The sequence below is a fragment of the Desmodus rotundus genome, chromosome 7 (assembly GCF_022682495.2).
Source record: "Desmodus rotundus isolate HL8 chromosome 7, HLdesRot8A.1, whole genome shotgun sequence".
Classification (NCBI taxonomy): domain Eukaryota; kingdom Metazoa; phylum Chordata; class Mammalia; order Chiroptera; family Phyllostomidae; genus Desmodus; species Desmodus rotundus.
Window position 1 is genome coordinate 85,379,581 of NC_071393.1, and position 23,297 is coordinate 85,402,877.

The 23,297-nt window shown below is 37.5% G+C and overlaps 1 protein-coding gene across 4 annotated transcripts in view; it reads left to right on the top strand.

The window, feature by feature from the left end:
- UNC13C (unc-13 homolog C) overlaps window positions 1-23,297 on the top strand; it is a 543,682-nt gene that overhangs the window by 34,553 nt on the left and 485,832 nt on the right. For all 4 annotated transcript variants that reach the window (XM_053928749.1, XM_053928748.1, XM_053928751.1 and 1 more), the window contains one exon: window positions 3,410-6,658. In XM_053928749.1, coding sequence (XP_053784724.1) covers window positions 3,670-6,658 — 2,989 coding nt within the window. In that variant the 5' untranslated portion in view covers window positions 3,410-3,669. The remainder of the gene's footprint in view (window positions 1-3,409; window positions 6,659-23,297) is intronic.

Here is a 23,297-nt window from a genome sequence, read left to right on the forward strand (position 1 = left end):
TAACAGTCTCATATTTTAACCTCTCCCAAACATCTCTTTCCAAAAGCCTCAAATCTCACCTAAGAAATATGCATGTAGGTATCCTAGAGATGTTCATGAAGGGAATGGAGGCAGAAGGAGTAGCATGAAAAAAGACAGGTTTGTGAGGCAACGGTATGGTAGTCAGGGAACTGTTACCACCTCACCGTGGCTGGGGCAGGTGTGCTTGCAGGCTTGGCAGGAAATTAGTCCACTAAGATAGGCAGTGTTTTGAGTAGGGGGATTTATATCTCTTTAAGAATATACTAATCTTAGAGAAGAGGATTTTAGGTTTCAGAGAGGGGCCAAATTAGAGTTAGGGAGACCATATAACATATAATTGTAATAGTCCAGATGAGAATTACGGAGTTATGAACTGGTGGGATGAGGTGACACACATTGGGTGTGGATATGGGACAGATCATATGACTCTAGAATGATACCAATCTAGAGTAACCCAGGAATCATTCCTGGGTATATGTCTTGGGTAGGCAGGTAATTATTATGATATTAATTGAGATTAATTAAGGAAAATGACTAGGTTTTAGATGGAGTTTAATTTGGGTCAACTGGGTGAAGATATTTAGTAAGTGGCTATGGGCCAATTCTTTTAACTTTTTAAAAATGATTTTGGAGAAAAGTATACCTCAGTGAAACCATCACTATAGTCTATGCCATACCTATATCATTATCCCCCAAAGTTTCCTCCTGTCTTTCCTTCTTGCTTTATTATTTTGTGATATGAATACTTAACATAAAATCTACCCTCTTAGCAAAATCCTTAAGTAAACAATACAGTATTATTATTAACTATAGGCACTAACATATACAGTAGATCACTCAGATTTATGCATCTTGCATAACTGTAACTTTGTACCCTTTGGACCAGTTCTTCTGTAAACATTTCTTGAGGGCTTATTATTTAGGTTGGAAAGGATGTTTAAGACTGGACAAGTTAAAGTTTTTACCCATAAGGGGACCTAGTCCAGCAGACAGAGACAGAAATGAGATTATAATACAGATTCAAATTGCCTGTGAACTAGGTTGTGGGAGAATGTGGTGAAGAGGGAGAGAGGATCAGTTTGGGTGGTTGGTGAAATCTTCGCAGGGAAAATAATTTTGGAATTTAAACACAATTTTTACAGACAGTGAGTGCTGGATATGAATAATATTTGAGGTAGAGAGAACAGAAAAGTTACTGAGGTGTGAAAGAGCATGGAGCCCTTAGTGAATAACAAATCATTTTACATGAGTGTAATATAGACCGAGTGAGTTAGTGTGTGCAACAGTGGATGTATGCCCTTGGGTTTGCATTTTTTGAGGCAAGATTTAAGTTCAGGTTGAATTTTTCTGCTCAAAATTTTTTTCAATAATTATTGCATAAACAATAGTACTGAACTAGTAATACAAGTTGGAAAGTCTAGACATAATTTCATAAAAATATCAGAGGCATTGACAAACTTGCTTTCATTTAAACAAAAAGAAGATATTTGTTTTTAGGTTTGGGAGCCCCCATATCTTGGATTGAATGATTAGTAAGTAGAACAGCTTATGCCACCAAAGTTGGTTTTAAAGTGATTTATTTACCCTATTGCTACTTAAGCTTCTAAAGTCTTTTCTTCACAAGGAGAGGTCACAGAGGGGTATGGTAAATATTTTTTTTAATTTTAATTCAGGAGTCAATTCCTTGACATTTTTATTAGTAGAAAACAGGTCCAGACTTATAGTTGTGAATGAACACCAAATTGTTTCAGACAAGAGGAACTGGTATCTGACAGTTTATGAAACCCAAAAGACGTGGACTTCTTTGGAGTCAGTCTCTTTCTCTCCTTCACCTTTTTCTTCCTTTTCTCATTTACATTGCCCTGGCTCTCCTGAAGCTTGGCTCCTGGCCAGAGCATGTGTTCCCCAAGTCCCTGCAGAACCTGACTGAAGGGAAATGGCAGATTTCCAGGTGAGGGAACTGATAATAGAGTTAGTTGGCTCCAAAAACAACATACAGTTTATGATGTATCTTTAAAGAATTAAGTAGGTTATTTATCTACTCAAATACATTGTCCAATGTCAACAAAGGCATTTGGCTCTTACCATTATTCTGTGATATATTTCAACAATAAAATAGTAAGTTAAATTTAACAAGAGTTTATTTGAATTAAATCACATACAAGTCATAGGATACTAGTGAACCAGGAAAATTAATATAAACTTCCTCTTCTTTCTCCTTCTCCTCCTTCTCTACTTCTCTTTCTATCATGAGATTAATTATATCCAACCAATTCTTGACTCTCCGTAGAAGCATTTTATTTGAGGTATGATTTCTTTTCTTTTGTTTCCTTCCTTCCTTCCCTCCTTCCTTCCCTCCTTCCATTCTTTCTTTTTTCAGGGAGAGAAAAACATTGATTTGTTGTTCCACTTATTTATGCATTCATTGGTTGACTCTTGTATGGTATGTGCCCTGACCAGGAATTTAACCCATGACCTTGGCATATTGGAACAATGCTCTAACCAACCAAGCTACCTGGCCAGGGTGTGGCACAATTTTGTGTGTGTGTTTGTGTGTGTGTGTGTGATTTAGTACTCTAAGTCTATTCACAGTCCTAACCCTGGGAATGAGTTTCCTGCCATCTACCACCAACCTGCATTGGTTTATTAGGATGGTTCTGCTCTCTCAAAACATTCTCTCAAAACTTCAATGTATTATCTGCATTTTCAAATATATGTTCCTATTGGATTTATTCTTGTTGCAATACCTAATTTGATATAACCTTCTATTTCTTTTTCAACCCACTATATTCTGTTTGACAGCTGTAAAAGATGTATTTCCTCTTGGCATTTACTTCATCATATGAAATATGTCTTACTTGGATTACGTTAATCATTATCTAGGAAATTTCCAATCATTGAATACCTAGAAAAGTAAAAGATTACTTGAATAGTAAAAGGTCTTACATACATGGATAACATTAATTTGATAAATTTTAAATGTCTGGAGTTGGAGGAATACATTTAAATTTAAATGCTTATGTGTTTCTAAGTAAATGCAATTGAGGAAATAAAATAATGGAGGAATGATAATATTATGAAGTTAATTTAGATTTTAGAATTTGTAATCTTACACACCTTTTCTAAATAATCATTATTATCTTTTATTACCATTTCAATTGAGTCCACCCACAAATAATTTAGAAAAAAATTATAATTTAAACATAGTTATTGGTACTGATTTACTCTGTATTAGTTTCAAAAGTAACTGTGTATTGAAATTCATATATTCCCCTGCCCCTCTGCAATTTTTCACACACTGTGTATCTTGAATCATTTTGGAAATGTTAGAAATGGGATAAGTTTATAATAAATTCTGATAATTCATTTTAACATTGCTTTCTTGTAGACACTACATGAAGAAGACATGTGGAAATGAGAGAGATTCATGAAATCACTCCTTCAAGAGAGGATGTCTTTCATAAATGGAACTTTGCTTCTGGTTTTTACAGGACATTAGCACTGTGGCAGAACCACGGCTGCCGTTCCTGCTATTTTCAATTATTCAGAGAACATCTGAACAGTGATGCTTGCCTTGGGTTTACCAGTTTTCATCCTGATACCTGGTTTATGTTTTTGGAGTAGACAAGCTTGCACAAATTGCTCTCCATGGTGGCTAATCTTTTCAAGAGCCTGATTTTACCTTACATACATAAGCTTTGCAAAGGAATGTTTACAAAGAAACTGGGAAATACAACCAAAAAAAGAGAGAATCATCAGCAGAAAAAGGATCAAGACTTTCCTACTCTTGGCCAGACCAAAACCCCCAAATTTTCTAATACTTTGAAAAATACGGTAAAGAAGATTGCAAAGTGTTCATCCATTCGCAATTTATCCACTGAAGAAGACGAAGCTAACAAAGAGTTTTCCCTCTCACCAACATTCAGTTACCGAGTAGCTATTGCCAATGGCCTACAAAAAACGATCAATGTAACGCACAGTGATAATGAAGATCTTGTTCAAGAGTTATCTTCAATTGAGAGCTCCTACTCAGAATCACTCAGTGAACTAAGGAGTAGTGCAGAAAACCAGGCACGGTCAACACACACGATGCCAGTTAGACGCAATCGAAAGAGTTCAAGCAGCCTGGCTCCTTCTGAGGGCAGCTCTGATGGGGAACGCACTCTGCATAGCTTAAAACTAGGAGCTTTACGTAAACTGAGAAAATGGAAAAAGAGTCAAGACTGTGTCTCCTCAGATTCAGAGTTGAGCACAATGAAGAAAACCTGGGGAATAAGAAGCAAGTCTTTGGACAGAACTGCCCGAAACCCAAAGACAAATTCCCTGGAGCCAGGATTCAGTTCCTCTGGCTGTATTAGCCAAACACATGATGTCATGGAAATGATCTTTAAGGAACTTCAGGGAATAAGTCAGATCGAGACAGAACTTTCTGAGCTTCGAGGGCATGTCAATGCTCTCAAGCATTCCATTGATGAGATCTCCAGCAGTGTGGAGGTTGTGCAAAGTGAAATTGAACAGCTACGGACAGGGTTCGTCCAGTCTCGGAGGGAAACCAGAGACATCCATGATTATATTAAACACTTGGGTCATATGGGTAGCAAGGCAAGCTTGAGATTTTTAAATGTGCCTGAAGAAAGATTTGAATATGTTGAAATTGTGGTGTACCAAATTCTAATAGATAAAATGGGTTTTTCAGATGCACCAAATGCTATTAAAATTGAATTTGCTCAGAGAATAGGACACCAAAGGGACTGCCCAAATGCAAAGCCTCGACCCATACTGGTGTACTTTGAAACCCCTAAGCAAAGGGATTCTGTCTTAAAAAAATCATATAAACTTAAAGGAACAGGTATTGGAATATCGACAGATATTCTCACTCATGACATCAGAGAAAGAAAAGAGAGAGGCATACCATCCTCCCAGACATATGAGAGCATGGATATAAAGCTGTCTACTCCAGAGCCCAAAATCAAGAAGAATAATTGGCAGTTACCCAATGACAGTGATGGAGAGCTGGAATCTGACCTCAATCGAAACAATTATGCTATGCTTTCCAAGGCAGAGTTTCCAACAAAGGGAAGTATTTCCAAGTCAAGTTCAAAATCACACAATGCTAGAGCCAAAAATAAAACTGCTAGTAGCAGCCGGATTTCAAATAAATCAGATGATAAAATTTCCTCACGATTGCCAGAATCAAATACCTTGGATAAACAAACCGCAACCCATTATGGTGATGCAACACCCCTCTGGCATTCACAGAGTGACTTTTTTACAGCAAAACTTAGCCGTTCTGAATCAGATTTTTCCAAACTATGCCAATCTTACTCGGAGGATTTTTCAGAAAATCAGTTTTTCACTAGAACTAATGGAAGCTCCCTCCTGTCATCTTCAGACCGGGAACTTTGGCAGAGGACACAGGAGGGCATGCCTACCTTGTATGACAGTCCCCAGGATTTACTTTTGGATGGGGCTGTTCAGGGTGTCCAAGAGCAGAGTGAAATTGGGAACACAGAAACAGTGGATAGTGGAATGAGTAATGGTATGGTATGTGCATCTGGAGACCAAAGTCATTACAGTGATTCTCAGCTCTCTTTACATGAGGATCTTTCTCCATGGAAGGAATGGAATCAAGTAGAACAAGGAGCTGATTTAGGTTTGGATTCATCCACTCAGGAAGCTTTTGACTACGACACAAACAGTCTGTCTGATCAACAGCTAGATATTTACAATAAAGAACAAGAAGACTTGGGAAAGTGCCACAGTGACCTTCAGGATGACTCTGAGAGCTATGATTTAACCCAAGATGACAACTCATCTCCATGCCCTGGGTTGGATAATGAACCACAAGGCCAATGGGTTGGCCAATATGGTTCTTATCAGGAAGCTAATTCTAATGAGTTGTATCAAAATCAAAACCAGTTGTCCATTATGTATCAAAGTCAAAGTGAATTGCAAAGTGATGATTCAGAGGATGCCCCGCCCAAATCTTGGCATAGTCGATTAAGCATTGACCTTTCTGATAAGGCTTTCAGCTTCCCAAAATTTGGATCTACACTACAGCGGGCTAAATCAGCCTTAGAAGTGGTATGGAACAAAAGCACACAGAGTCTCAGTGGCTATGAGGACAGTGGCTCTTCCTTAATGGGGAGATTTCGGACATTATCCCAATCAACTGCAAATGAGTCAAGTACCACCCTGGATTCTGATGTTTACACAGAGCCTTATTACTACAAAGCAGAAGATGAGGAGGACTATTGTGAACCAGTGGCAGATAATGAAACAGATTATGTTGAAGTAATGGAACAAGTTCTTGCTAAGCTAGAAAACAGGACTAGTATTACTGAAACAGATGAGCCAATGCAGGAATATGATCACCCTTCTTATGAAACACCTTATGAAACCCCACAAGATGAGGGTTATGATGGGCAGGCAGACGATGTGGTTAGTGAAGGAGGAATGGAAACTTTAAATGAAACATTACATGAAATGGAAATAAAAGAAGATGAAAACCAAAATATCCCTGAACAGCCAGTGGAAATCACAAAGCCAAAGAGGATCCGTCCCTCTTTCAAAGAAGCAGCTTTTAAAGCCTATAAGAAGCAAATGGCAGAATTGGAAGAGAAGATCCTGGCTGGAGGTACTCATGTTTAATGACACTATATGAGTGAATTATGTTTTAACATTGGGTAGTGCTTCTTTAGAGCGCATTTTGTGTTTATAAGTAGGAAAAAGAACTTATTGGCAAGGAATATACATGTTTATATAGAGAAGGATTTCATTTTATGCAGACAGCTCTCCTAATGAATTGGGATTGATGATTTAAAATCAAAGTGTTTTCAAACAGGTCATACTGAAATGAACTGTATACTCTGTGGATCAAAATTTCTTTGCCAGGATTATACATAAATGCCATTTCATATTAACAGCTTTGTGGCATCAGTTGTCAAGGAAAGGATGATCAAAATCAAAGAACAGCCTGGGGTCCTTTCCTTGGTGCTATTCGGCTTACAGCATTGGGGAGAATGGTATAGATAATCTTAAGATTTGGGAAAGATGGACCCCCAAGTTTACCATTCCTTGTCCCATCAAATCTACATTTTGGAGCATGTCAATATAAAGAGCTGGGTCTTCACAGCCAACCTTAACCAGTCCCATGGAGAACCACAGCCTCCCTTACCTTCTGCCAATGCAGCGGAGGGAGTGCAATAGAGCCAAACACTCTAGGCCATGCGTGAGCCACAGTTAACTCTATTACTCAGTAAAGTGGTAGAGTCAAGAAATTCCCTCCTAAAGAGTAGAGTAGATGTCTCTTGCCATTATGGAAATGAAAGGAGTACCTTACCTAAAATTTTACTTCATTTCTTGGGGGAACAATCTCCAATCACTGTTTTGAAATGTAACTGCATATAATTACAAACTATGTTGACTTTTCATTTCTCAACCAAAATTCATCTGCATTTACCTTAATCCATTATCAATTATCTTATTTGCATGCTTATCACCTTATATCTTTGAGGTAGTTTGATAAAATCTCAATTTTAATGAATTATATATTGTTAATTTTTCCTTGATTAAGACCTTTTCACCTTTAATTAAAATATTTACTTTATATAATATTTCATAAAGGTATATATTTATGTAATCAAGTGTTACTTGCTATTATGAAATAATGCAATAATTTCTTCAGCCAGTGGCTGATTATGGTTTCTTTGTCTTGACCAAAGTTGTGATCAGATACTACTCAAAACTGTCCATTTTGTGGTTGATTTGGGTGAATAATCAGATATCTTTATTGTTAAACTGTTGTAGGCACTAAGATAGTTGAAATAACAATCAGGGTTCTCTGCTCTAAGTCTCCCTATGTAAAACAGCACATTCTAGGTAATCTGTTTGAAGAACAATATAAGTCAAGGGGATGTTGGGTGTGTTGGCTGTGTTTATTTTTTTCAAGGTTGAGTTCAAACTATATGTAAAACTTGTTTGAAAATGCACAGTAGTGAACATTTTATGTAAAGTTCATATTGGAATAATGTCTACTTTATTTTAGAGTGACTTCTAATAGTTAGATATCTTATTACTAGAACTTAATTGATAGTTTCTTGGCATACAGGCCAGCAGTTTAACGTTGTATTTTATTTACTGTGGATTCAGAGAAGTCTACTCAAAGGCATATGAAGACTAAGCAATGTGTACATGTGTCCGTCTGTTGTGATGCAATCTATACAAGTTTTAATGCCAATTGGTTAAGATATATGAAGTGTTAGCCAATATTATAAACACAAAAAAGCTATATGATTCAGAAAAAATGAATCTTCATCAACTTTCTTAAAATCCCAAATTAGCAAACCTCTGCAAACTAGAGTGTTGCTGGTAATGACCCTTCAAACCAGGTAAAACCCTAGTCATCCCCTGCCACTAACCCTTAGAAAACACAAATGCACTGGTTATCCATATCCCAGCAGTGTAGGAATTCTAAAACCAGTAAACCAATCTTGTGCCATTCATTTGACATACTAGACCTGGCTACACAAATCTCAGACTCGTCCACTCTCTTGGAACTTGACTTGTTATCCTGTGAGCCAGCTTTGAATGGAGTCTGTTGGATATCATCTACCCTACAGGAAATCAGACACACATCTTTAAGAGGCTCTATGGTTGCTTGAAAGGCACCAGATTGACTTCCCAGGAGGCTGCAGTAGCCTAGATTTTAAAGGCCATCTCTTCTCCCCTTGGCAGCAGTGAGGCAGTTGTCCCCCTCCTGTGCCACCAATATGCCTCAGGAGGAAGGGCAGCCAAAAAAGGGTATTTTCAGTCCCCTTCTTTGCTCATTGCATCCCAATGAGGTGCCAATTGTCATGATAGATTTTGTGCTCATGGCCATCTGCTTACTGGGTTTGGGTAAGTGCCAACATAGTTTTCTCTCCGTGACTCTCCAGTCACCATTTGGGAGCAGTGCTGTCTTTTCTCCATTCCTAACCTGGCAAGATCGGACCACACAGCTCTTGCTATAAACAACATGGGATGCTGACATAGCTTATGGAGTTATAAGCTCAAAGATTTAAATTATTTATTTCAACTTTTATCTTCAGGGACCTGGTAAAGAGGAATTTTAAAGACCCAGATGTTTATGTACAGAGAGATTCTTTCCCTTGAACAGTAAGCCTGTAGGGACAGAGACTTAGACTGTGTGTAGCCAGAAACTCCACGAGATCATATTCCTCCCTTGTTACTGGACCCTGCTGAGTGGTACCTTTTGTATAGCTGGCCTGAACCCCACACTATGGTGGTGACTATTCAATCCCCACCCCCAGCCCTATACAACCTATCAACTGAAATGAACTATTGTCTCTTCCGAATTCCCATATACCTGCCTCTGATGGCATGGTCTGCTATCTTATGTAATGAGAATTTATGCACATCTCCTATTTTCTCTACTCAACTCTAATCTAGAGGCAAGTGGTCTTGTCTTTTTCATCCTTTCTTATGCCTCATGCCTAGACTGCTGCTTTATTCAGAGATGGCACTGAGATAATATGTGTTGGATGAATGTCTGAATCAAGGGAAGCAGGATACTAAATAAAAGGTCCAAGCTTCAAAGTCAACGGCGAATCTAAACTGTGGCCTTAATTGTTAAGACTGTGACTTTATATCTCCAGAGTTCAGAAGTGAGATTAGACATAAAATCATATTATTGATCACTACTATATACCAGGGATTCTCCAAACAGTTTATCTGTTTTGTTCCTTTACTTACAAAACCACTATGAATTTGATTCCATTTATTATCTCATTTGACAGGTAAGTAAACTGAGATGCTGAAAATTTATGTAACTTAATGTCATACAGCTAGTAAAGGGTGGATCTAGAATTAAACGGATGGTTATTTTGGTTATTTCAAGCAGCCATAGGTTTACCTACTTCAAATGTTGTTTTACTCATGTTCTAAAGTAGGAAAAAATAATGTGAAGGGTACCATTAACCATGAGGTTTATTCTGACTGAAGGATTTTCATGAAATTAGTAATAATATGAAAAGCACTGAGGAAGTTTTGATATGAAATAGTTAATTCTCAGTTTTTCTACTTCAAATCCCATTCTTCTTCTTAATTAAAACTTGTAGAGCCTGATTAATACTCTACAATTAGCTGCTTGAAGGATGATGTATTTGAAGTGAATTTTTCTAGCAGAAGAACAAAAACTTTCTTTTCTCTTCAAATGTCATTTCCAGGCTTCTGTAGATTCCAAAAAAGACTGTGACATCTGCAATTAGCATAACTAGTAGTATTTTTACCATGGTGTACATTTTGTTTTCTGAATAGTTACAGAACTTGTGGAAATATTTTGGTTCCTAATTAGAATATGAACTTGAATGTAAAAATTTTTTCCTAAGGTTAATACTTATTCTAGTGGTTCCCAATCTGGGAAGTTGCTACATCATCTAAGGGACTCTAGATAGTACAGTGATTTCGGCTCCCATAGCGGTGGTGTAAAGTTACAAATTATTAGGATCCCATCACTGACCATTTTGATTTTATAAATGTCATGTAATGGAACCCAGGGATATGTATCCAAAATTTTATGTTATTGATGAATTATAGGTGCCTTTGTAAATAAACCAACCACCACCACTGCTACACATATATAAATAAAAACATAACAAAACAAAATGCTAAAAATTCTAAAGTGAAAAGTAAAATAGAGGTTCTTTCTATTCTTCAGAGAAAGATAATGTGTTCTAAACTCTGTATGCATAAATACATACATAGTCCTTTTTTCCCCTTTTAACATGTAAGAGGTATTAACCTGTCATATATTCATGGTGTTTTGAACCATGGGTTTTTTTTCATGTAATATATAGTTAAAATATCTCATTTTATTATCTACTACATTTTTAATGATGTAAATCTTTCTGCTATATGGTTATTGCATAATTTTTTTGGCTTGGTCCCCTATTGTTGAACAGTTAAATTTCTTACAAACTCACAGACAATGCAACCCCGTCATCTAACTTTGATAAAATGAGATAACATGTATGTAAGATAAATTCCTAGATGTAGAATTACTGGGTCAACGTATTTAATCCAGTTTAGGAGAGTTAGGAACTCATGAATTCTAGGCCAATTCCAAGTACTTTTGACTCACAGCACCTTTCATGGTTGTAAACTTACATTTAGCTATATGATTATTTAATTGTTGTGTGATTATTGTAGATCTATGCCACTAGGCTACATTGCTAAGTCAATGAGTGAATTTTTCATTCTGTTGCTGTTATAATGCCAGAGCCTGCCCCAGTATCTGTTAGAGAGTAAATCTTTGTTAAATAGTTGTTGAACAGATAAATAAATGCTAGATTCCTTTATAAAGTTGCTGGGCTATCTAGTTCCATATAAGGCAGAGAACATTTAGAATTCAAAGAAACTTTAGTTTTATTTCTTTCAATTAAAAGGATATTTTGACTATAAATTGTAATACAATAAGTAAAACATAATTGGGAGTGAAAACATGACTTCCCCTCCCTGCCCTTGGGCTCACATCTATGAGAAAGCTAGCGATTCTTTCTATGATGACATAACATACACATCTCCAAGAACCTAGTTGAATTTACTTAAATTCCAGGCTTAATGTTTAAGAAGAATAAATATTTTAACTGTTCAGGCCTTGGTGCCCCAAATCTATCAAGAAGTTCTTCTCAAACTTCAGAGTGTATCTGGATCTCACCTGCAGAGAGCCTAGGTCAGAAGTGATGGGGTCTGTACCTTCTTCCCTAAAAGGTGTGTGTAATTTGAAAATTTTAGAAATCACCTATTTCAAAAGTCCTTGGAGATTCTGCCCTAGGAACCACTCAGTGCATTATTTTGCCCAAAAATAAATCCTCATCATCCTCCATATTCCAAATTTTATCTGTTTTTGAAAGTTTGAGGTTTATTATTATTATTATTATTATTAGTAGTAGTAGTAGTAGTAGTAGTAGTATCTTTCTTCAAAACAAGTAGAGCACTACTAGTAATAGTAGAAGCAACCCATTTGTAAAATGTTCTATTCCAATGCAGCACATAGCCATAAACTCTTGGCTTAGTCTTGTTTATATCTACATACTCTAGAATTGCCTATAAAATATTATCTTGATATTTTATATTTATTTTTATTTTTATATTTAAAAGAGGCTATGATGTAGAGAGGGGACCTGTGAGGGCTGAAGTGGCTAAGGGCCCTTAGAGGCAGCAGAAATAGCTGGCACCTCTAGTTTTTGCTAGGCATAAAGCCTGAAAGGTCCAAGGGCATAATTCTTCTAGGGGAAAGGACCAAATCACGTGTGTGTTTATAAATCATTTGAGAGAGGAGATGGGTAGTGGTGGTTTGTATAGATTATCTCCAAGGAGAGTCAAAGGTCTTAAGTATACTCTAGTGTGAAATGTAGCTACGAGCAAGGGAGGGAAATCAACACATATTTAATGTTTTCCTATCAGACCTAGGTCTAGAAAATGTTAAGTACATATTTAAACCTCACTGTGATCTTGGGAAGAAGCTAGTGATAGCTCCACTTCACAAATGCGACAGCTGAGTCTCAGAGAGGCAAAGCAGGTCTAAGTTCACACAGCGGAGTGCTGATGGAATCTGATATACAGCTGACACAATCCAAAATCTGATGCTGTCTCCAGGACATTCCACTGAAGAGTGGCCGAGGCTTGCCATGAGAGGGCATGGCTCATGCACTTAAGCACAGGAGTAAATTGTGCTTTCAAAGTCAGCCAATTTTGTGTCAGCAGCTGTAGAAGTATTGATCTCTTTTAACACAAAGTAAGTGATAATAGTTTGGGCCATACTTAAGAGTACACCTCAGACTACAGGCGAGAGGGACATTTCTTCCAGGAAGGCTTTTGCTGGTAGGGTCATGGTTACCTGGCTAGGGACTAGGGAAGGATCTAAACATCCCAGAATGAGAATTGTTAGGAAAAAAGCAAATCCTCAAGGGACTGAGGTACTAGACATGTCATCAAGAGAGTGACTGACCTAGTTACCTGAACTGGAGTTCAAAGTCATGAATGAGTCTCTAGGACAGGTACAGAAGTCTGATTGTCCCATTGGCAGCCAAGGACTGAGCCTGATATGCAGGCGTAATGGCTTGATGCTGAGTCCCAGTTTGTTGGGGTAACATGACCATAAATAGAACTGTTCCCCATGCTAATGGTATTCCCTTAGGCCCAAGATTTTCAACCTTTTTCATCTTATGGTACATATAAACTAATTATTATAATTCTGTGACATACCAAAACAATTTTTTTTGCTGACCTGACAAAAGATAGGTATAATTTTCATTCATTCACACTGGATAACTATTGTTGTGTTTGCTGTTGTCATCTTTTAATTTGATAGTCTAAGGGAAAAGAGGTCAGTGCCCCTGATTAAATAAATAGTCAAGTATTAATGTTTTAAAAATTCTTACAACACACCAGTTGAGAATTGTTGGCTTAGGCTGTTTCCATAGCTAACACCAGAAAGGAATAAATGCCTTAATGGACTTCTTTCCCGCGGCTTATTTTAACCTATGGTATACTTTTTCTCCTCCTCCTCCACCTCCTCTTCTCTAAGGAAAGTATGTTATGGAATCTTGTCAACTACCTCATTCATCAAACTTGGTTCATTCTGGCTCTCAGCTAGTTCCAAAAATAAAAGAAATCCTCAGAGAATAAAAATGACTAACATTCAGCAGATTCAAACAGCTTTGATGTGACTGTAGGCAATCCTAAAGGCTCCCAAAGATACTTTGAGCAATGCCACTTTCTTTGAATAAATGCATCTCTCTCTACGCCCTTCAGCTATCATCACTGCCTTCAACTTAGTCCTCACTTCTTCCCCAATTCAACCATGATTACTTCTTTAAAAAGGATAGTCCTCATTTTGAAGCATAAAATTTGAAGTTTGTGTGAGCATTGTTCCATGTAGCATTGACACACACACACTTACTTTTTCTTAAGAACCCTGTGAGGTAGGTAGCTGATTAATGGGCAACATTTATTGAGTCCTTTGCTATGTGCCAGAAACTATTTTAAATATTTTACAACTATAAGTTATATAATTCTCATGTAATAATATCAACCCTATTTTTATCTCCATTATCTAGATGAGAAACAGAGACATGTAACTTACCTATGGGAGACAAAAAAAAAAAAAAAAAAAAAAGCCAGGAAGTGGCAGAACCAGGATTTAGAATTAGGCATTTTATTCCCAGATTCTATGTGCTTACTCACTGCAGCCTAGTTTAAGATTTCAGAAATTAAATATTGATAGTCAACCTATAAAATGGAAATCTGAGTTGGCAAAATGTTTATTTACCTGACAGCACCAATTTGTCAGCAGAGCTACAATAACAAGCTATCCTCCGAAATTATAAACCAGCACTCAGGCTAACAGACCATTCTCTCATTTTGTGTGATATTTTTACAGGCAACATGATTATCCAGGTATCATTGCTGTGTAACTTGTGATAAAAAGAAATTGTGACTGTATACAATAGTGGCAACAAGAAATGACAGTTTAAAGATGATCTTATTTCCCAGAGATGTAGGTTAAGCTTCTCCTTTTCTTAATGCCTTTTCTAATGCTTAGTGATGTCTTATGGAAAGCTCTTGGTTTTCATTTTCTATTTCTGTTTTCCAGTGATTACAGTTAAAGATATACACAATCTCATGGACATTCACATGCACAGAAAATGTGAATTCACTTAATGATTAACAGAGTGGTATTTTACTACATGAGGGAAGCCAGTAGGAAATTCCCATGTTGATCAACATTTCTCTTGCATTTTCTAAACACATATAGCAATTTTAATATTTTTAAAAGTTAACTTTTACATATACTTAGTTCTCATAAAACATCAATGAGATAGACTATTGCCAACCTCCTTAGATCTCTGTTTCTTAAAATAATTACTAGTAGTTATGGAGGTTGTAAAACTAGCAAGTGATGGGACCAGGGGTCAGCCCAAGGGCTTCTAAGTCCTACTGCGGTAGTCTCTGCACATCAACATGTCTTGGCTACTTCCTCACATTTATGTTTCTTTCTTCTGGATGCTCAAACACCTGACATGTAATACAAACTTCTGGGGCGGTGTCAATAGTATATCTCTGCTGATTTCTAAAGTTAGTGGTTCTCATGTTTTAGAATGGATGATAATCACTGGGGAGTACTTGTAAAAAAAATATGAATTCCACAATCCGATCTCCAGTTGTTTCCAATGCAGGATGATCCATGGATCACATTAGGAAAAGCTTGATAGTTAATAGATCCTGAGTCCTCTTTTCCTTTCACTGTTTCTGGATTAATTCCATTTGCTTGATTGGCTTGAGTTACCATGTGTGTACTGATTCTCTCAAATCAGTGTCTGTGGGCTAACTCTGACTTCCTCAAAGTTAGTCTATTATGTACATTCATTCTTTCAGCCATTAATTCACTCACTAGTTCACCCATTCTTCAGTGAATATCTAATTGCCTGGCTTGGCATCTGGCATATTATAGTGGCAAATTTTATTTGCTTATTGTCTTTGTTAAGCAGTTGAGGTGAATTTAAAAATAAACTTTACACAAATATCATTTTGAACTTTCATAACTATTGTAGAAGTAAATACAAAGTGTTAAGAAAGTATATTATAATGTGTTGTGGAATTGTGCACCTGAAACCTGTATAATTTTGTTAACCAGTGTCACCCCAATAAGTTCAGTAAAAAGGAAAAGAAAAGAAAGAGTATTATGGTTTGGAGGTTAGAGACAACTTCCCTGAGGACATGAATAACATTTGACCTGAGATCCGAAACATGGATACATTGAATTAAGCAAAGAGAAAGGAAAAGGTATTTTAAACAGAGGAAATGTCATGAACCAGGGTCTTAAGGCCAAAAGTGACATGATTCATTTGAGAAACTTAAAGCCTGGCATAGCTGGAGTACATTAAGCAAGACAGAATGGTGTGAGACAAATCTGGTGCAATAGTCAGAGGCCAGATTCGTCTGAGTCTTGTGGATCACTTGGGGGTATTTTTCCCCTCCTAGTAACCATGGGAAACCATTGAAAGAGACTGTCACATGGAATTGGAGGACATGCATCAAGTAGAACCTCCCTCAGGTCACCAACTCATCATGTCTAACACTGACCTCTGTTCTTCCTCTACTTCCTAGTCCTGCTTCTTCTTGATTTCCTATCTCCATAAGTAGCACACCATCCACCTGTTTGCTCAGGTCAGAAAGTCATTCTTCTTGGATCCTTCCTGGTCATACTGTAGTGGACATTTGTCTTTTATTTTTGTTCCCCAGCATCTGGACTCCTTTTTTACTGGTGGTCCTCAGCGCATGAGCCCTTGGAGGAATGTAGTGCCCTGAGTCCTGCGCAGAAGCCAGAGGGAGCTGGGAGTTCCTTCTGCTCACTCCTGGCAGCCATGGCTTGAGCAGGTGACATAGACTTAGCTCATTGGAAGCTTCTGCCCAGGACTTTGAATTTGTATCAGTCATTTAATAAGACCTGACAATTTCATTTCCTAGTTATATCTCAAATACAACAAATTCTCATACTCTCCATTGTCTCTACCATGGTTCTAGTAACCACTGTTTCTTGCTTGGACTACCGCTAGAACTTCCTAACTAGTCTTCCTGTCTCTTTGCCCTGCTCTCCCACTGCCCTTTCTCCAATCTGTCATCTCTCTGTATCCAGTGATTCAACAAATATGCAAAACTGTTTTTAAAAAATCCCTTTATAGTACTTTTAGGGTAAGGTCCAAACAAGCAGAGAGTCCTGTGTTGAAAATGCCTGTTTGCTTGCAGCCTTCCTCACTAGGCTGTAAGCTCCTGGTAGTCAGTACCCAGGTCTGTGTCCTGTACTCTGGCATCTCTCCTGGTGCCCACCAGTGACCGGTAATGAGGCAGCTGAGCATAGCGACTAAGAGCATGGGCTCTGGAGTTGACCTACAATGTGTAAGACCTTAAGCATCTTGTTTAATTTCTCTGTGATTCAGTTTCATCACCAACAAAATGCAAACAATAATAGTATCCTATATGACAAAATAAAAACAAAAATAGCCTTTCAGCCAAACCAGTATGTAGGAAGCCAACCTACCTAAAAAGTGTATAGACTTCTTCCTTTGATCTTAAACTATTTCTGAAAAATATGAACCAGAAGGCAAATGCTACAATTACCTTGCTATATATTAACTTAGCTAAAATAACCATCTAGAATGCATTTTGGGAAGTGACCAATTATGTGATTATTTTTGTGGTTTGAATCCTTGAACGACTTTGGGCACCGGCAGGACAGGCTGCTCCACACAGTATTAACAGCTACAGTTACTGATGTTTCCGTGACACATGAGAACTTGCAACTGCCTGAGCTCCCCGGCTTGTTAACTGCTTTGCCTTGGGGAAGTTTCAACATAAAGCCCCAAGCAAGCCCATCAACATTTATTGATTGCTAGAAGTGTGATGGGCTCAAGATTAGGGCCATGGAAAGGGAGAAAACAGGAGATGTAAGATATGAATTATTTCACTGAAGGGTTATAGTCTGGTTCAATTCAGAATTATTTTTTGAACTAAGTATCGTGCAAGGCATTGTGGCTTATAATCCAATATTATTATTTGATTGTTCATTCAAAACTATTTACTAGCACTTACCTAAATTTACTAGTCTTGTAAAGGACATCACAGTTATAAATAGAAGACACAGAAAAGATAACTTATAACTAGATGACTAGCAACAATTACTATTTATTATTATTTAATTCATAGCTATAATTATTACTACCAATAAGCTTAGAAGATAAAAAGGAGCATAACATTAAAAATAATAACTAACATTTATTCAACCGAAACTACACAACAAGGTGAGCACTTTGCATGCATTTTCCAACTTAAGTCTCCACACCACCTCAAGAGCTGCAGCACGCCTCTCTGGAGCCCCGTGTCACCCTCTGAGCCTCCCCCTGACCAGTGTGTGAGCTCAGCCTCCTCTCGCACTCACGGCCTTCAACCTCAGTCGGGTAACTTCATTCTTTCAGATTTCTACCTCCTAGTCCCGCTCACGTTTAGGGATTCCCCTCAGCGACCCTCAGCCAAGGGCATTCATTCAGCAGTTGTTAGATCAATGTGCTGCTTCTGCACCCACCAGGTCCCAGCTGAGTAAACCCCCGTATTGTCTGCAGCAGCAGCATCCTCAATGAGCCTCTCAATTGGCTTTTTCTCCTCTGTCTTATTCTTCCTGCTCCTCATTCTTGCTTCCAGGGACCACCTCTCCCCAAAACTACTTGCCCTCATGTCCTTGTCCAGCCTCTACTTTTGGGAGAGCCCCAAACGAGATCTGAGGTCATGATTATTAATAGTCATTTTCCAGATGAAATAATAGAGCCAGAGCCCATGAAGCTGAACCTCACTTACTAGCTGACTCACCTTAATCAGAACCAGAGTTGAAATACCTGCCCCTGTTCTTAATTACTGTACAACCTCTTGTGACAGGTATGAAAGTACTAGTAAAAAAGGTCTATTTGCCATCAGAATGTCTAGGTTTAAGGGGCCTTAAAAAAGATCTCAGACAAAGAGGTGAATTGGCTAGAAATTATTGTTAATGACAGTAGTAAGTGAGCAAAAACAGTTCTGTATATGTTGAAAAGTGTAAAGGCAAACTTGTATAGAAGTAATTGGGGGGTTCTATCATTCTCTCTTTACCCTCCAAGCTTCGCCCCCACCCCAGCTCCCCTGACTGGCAGTGCTGTGCCTTCTGATTAAATGTCCTGTAGCCACCTGTTTTTGGCTTCATCTCTCCCTGCCCTTTCTGACATTGCTTTGTAGAATGACTTTGATATGTATTGTAATTGATTCTCAGTTAATAAGCTTCATCTCCTGGGGATGTTTGCATTTTTATGCTTTTTCTCTTGCATTATACAATGCCAGGTTTTCCTGCTGATAAAGGCATATTAGGTATTGGCAAGAAGGTGGGGTATAGTTTTTGGATAGTAAAAGTTGCCCAGATATCCTGAAAATCACACCATTTTAGCAACTCAGCATACATAAGGCTAGGCTTAAATAAAATTATTTTTGAACAGTTTGGAGTATCTACATTCTGAGGTGGAGTTGGAAGGATTGATGGGAACAGATGGAAAGAACCAGGGAATTATTTATGTCCAAATGTTTGGGAAGGGGAATGGTTCATGTGCTTGCTGTGTGAATGTGCACACACGCATACTGACCTAACAGTACAGGTCACTGGGCAAGTGGATTTCATTGATTCCTTTCCTGGATGCTATAGAAATAAGGATCATATGCAGTAAACCTTTGATCTGGCTGCATAAAATTAACCTTGATCATAGTCAAGTACATTATCAAGTATGTTAATATGGTCTCATTATTATTAAACCAAATTATTAAGCAAAACCAATTTTTGCATATCATTAATGAATTTTGTCATGAATTTTGTTATGAATTTTGTTTGTTACAACACTGAATTATTATTGGTTGCTTGCTTTGTATTGTCTTCTGCTTAGCTAACTTACTGTTCCGCCCACAACTTAAACATTTAGTGGAACATTAATTAGAAGGATTATCTTTTCTTTTGGAAAAGACTCTATATGTCTTAAAGACCAAGGAAGATTATGGAAGGAGGAAATATATCTAATTTACAGGTCAGGGTCAGACAATTGCTTTGTGCTGAGTAGTATTAAGTTACAAGTATTCATTTATGACTGTAATTTGTTTGATTCTTTCGGTGGGTTTGATTTCTCTGGCATTGTTCATGTGCATGTAAGTGACTCAGAAAGGAAAGCAGTTTGTGAGGAAGGAAGTCATTTCCATGTCAAAGTAAATAAAATCAGATTGATACGAAAATGCTCCTTTGATTACAAGACAATAAATATCAGGGATGCTTGGACAAGCCTAGAGGCTGATGCTTCAAAGAAGCTCTGCTCTCCCTCTTGGGCTTCCCCATTGCATTGGGGAATGATGCCTGGAGTTTGAAGTGCAAATCACTATTGGAGACTTGTTTGTCATACTCCCTTTTACACAAGGGATATTTTGAAAAAACAGACTCACTTTTTTAAAGTGCAACAGCAGAAAACAAAGGAAAACATAGATTTAATGTGGCATTTCTTAGACTCATGGCTTTTTAGGCTAAAAGGACCTTTCTAAATTAGTTAGGCCAATTCTGTTGAGGGAAATGAGGGCCTGGAGGTTAAATGTTTTGTCCAAGATCACACAGCAATTGTGCTGAAGAACTTACTGGAAACTGTCCCTCTTTATGTGGTCAGGTGTAAAACTACATGCTGTGTTGTGATAAAAGGATGCTGCTGATAAAATAGCTCTTCTTTAATAATGGCATAGATGCAGTTAATAATAAGACTGCCTCAGAGCTCATCACCTAATTTACAGATGCAAAATACTCCATGCACTTCTATTTACCAATGTTAGAATGAAAATCTGAAAATGCAAAAATAAAAAAGAAGTAACTGTTAAAACACTTTTGAATGAGGTTAGTTAGAGAAGCGGTGATACTTCAGTTATATCTTAATGCCTAATTTTCTCTGTTGAGTGATATGAAAAGTGATTCTTTAGATCATCTTTCTAACTACCACATTTTGTTGTGTATAATGAGCACCTTTTTGTGCCCAAATATTTGAGGGAAAAATAAGAATACTCATTATATATACATTAGTAGTACTAATTCTGTATATAAATGTTTTTTAATTCTTTTATGCTATGCATTAAAAGTATAACTCTAGAAAGCAATACTGATATCCATATGCAAAACAATACCCTGGGATATAATAACTGGTTTTGTTTCTAAATATAAATAAATAAAACATTGAATTTAAAAAATTAAAATGAAATATATTTTTCCTGAAAGTTTGGGCCAAAATGTGGGTGTGCATTATACACGGCAAAATATGGTATATCTTATTGTTCTGGAATTTTGGTGCTGGAATTGATCTTACAGATCATTGAGTAGAGTTATTCCCAAGCCTGGATGCCTGCCAACATCTCCTGGGAAGTTCTATATACAGAGGTTCTGGGATCTTACTCCTGTGGGTTCTAATTTAATGGGCCTGCAGAAGGATCTGGAATATGTATTGTCAATAGAATTCCTAAGTTTCTGAAGACCAGATGGGTTGGTGAACACCCAACCTGATCCCATCTCCTTGTTTTGAAGATAAAAGAAGCTGAAATCCAGACATTATATGCCTGGATCATTTTTTGTTTTGTACAACTTAATGTGTGTTCTCCTACTAACCTTCTTGAGTGCACACAACCTATATGTCCTTTTACTGTTCATTTTTGTGGGCTAGGAAAATGAACTCTCTAGTAAAACCCTATTATATACAGTGAAGTCTCATTATACAGTCATTGAATTAGTTCAACTTCACTGGGGGGAGGTTGGTGGAGGGGGTAAAAAGAGAGAGAGAGAAAACGGGAGGGAGGGAGACAGGGAGAGAGACAGAAAGAGAAAAGAAAAAAACAAAGAAGAAGAAGAAGAAAGATTTAAATAGTCCAGTGATTTCTTTTGCCACTTCATTCAATGAGCATTTGCTCCTGAATGAACTTCTCTGGCTTGCTCTCTGCCCCAAGGGGCTGACCTCTGCTACTGCATCTGGTTTCTTTGGCTTCCTTTGGCTTCTGGTCCAGTTTGTGGGAGGTCAATGGGCAGAAGGTATAGGAGGTCAGGCAGGATGTCTCTTCTCACTCTCTGCTTCAGGGTGTGTAGCTGTCTCTCTGGTTCACAGCTCCTGTCAGCCTCCACTGCAGCTCTCACCAGCACTGGGCACCAGGCACACAGTTTCCTCCCCTTTGTCCTTAAACCCCAGGCACAGTAACCATTCCCCACTACATCTAGTCTCTGGGGATGTTACTATTCCTATGTTATTCCCTTCACCCAGCTCACACCTCTACAATGTGTCCCTTTCTTAAAATCACTCATTCGAATCATTGGCATTAATTTTGTTTTCCGCAAGCAGCTAGATTAATTCAAGATGGGAAATAGAATTATTTGCTTACCTTGGTAATTCTAAATTCTTGAGTTCCTTCATAGTGCCAGTAACTCCTTGAACTGAAAATGATTTATCTTTAAGAATATAGTGATGCAAAATTCTACTTTTCATATATTTACTTGATTTGCATTGGACATTACTGTATACTGATCATCTTTGAATATATAATTAATGTACAAATTAGTTGACACAAAACTATACACTATGTACTTTGTGAGCAATTTAAGATGTTTTCAAAGGTAATTTTGACTACATAGATTTTCCTCCTTAGACACTGACTTCAGAACTTCCTTTCGTGGTTAAGTGCAACTTTGCTGTATGTATCATAAAAAATATTAAAGCTGGATGGAGACCATAGAATGAAAGTATTGGGATAGAAGAAATGCAATTTCTGTCATTATCATAACTTGCAATTTACTTTGTCCCAGAGGTCTGAGCCAAAAACCTTCAAAATGTGCCCCTTGAAAATTGTTGCCACAACTTTCAAGGATGATTTGGCAATATCTACTAATGTTTTAAATGGACATACCCTTCTTCCATCATTTCTTCTTTTATGAATGATGATGCTTCAAATATACATGTAAGGCTGTTCATCTCGGCACTGTCACATGAAACATGGATCAAAGATGATCAGTATACAGTAATGTCCAATGCAAATCAAGTAAATATATGAAAAGTAGAATTTTACATCACTATATTCTTAAAGATAAATCATTTTCAGTTCAAGGAGTTACTGGCACTATGAAGGAACTCAAGAATTTAGAATTACTGAGGTAAGCAAATAATTCTATTTCACAACCTCAACATCCATAAAAAGAGACTTGTTAAAAATCTGTAATATGTCCAGTGGATTACTCTGCTGCCTATGAAAAAGAATTAGAGCTATGTAGATGCTTGAGATATAAGTTGAAAAAACCCAAGTTGTAGAACAGCGTATTATATGTGACCCTCTTTGAGAGGCATGTCCCTACATTTTTCTTTCTTAAAAATCATAAGCATGTATTATCTGCATAATGGAAACCACACCACAATGCCCCAGTGATGGCAGTGAGAACTCAGAAGCACCCAGCAAACAGTTACTGCTAATAAACTGACTAACTTCATAGGAATGCATTGTCTCCCACTGAGACACCTCTGTATGGGGAGCTCCCTTGCAGTTTCACTGCCTGCATTCCAACCACTTTAAATCTAAAACCTATTCTATTGCTGGATGCAGGCACCTTTGTTACTAGGGTGGTGACTTGAACTCTGACTTGATTTACTTGTAAA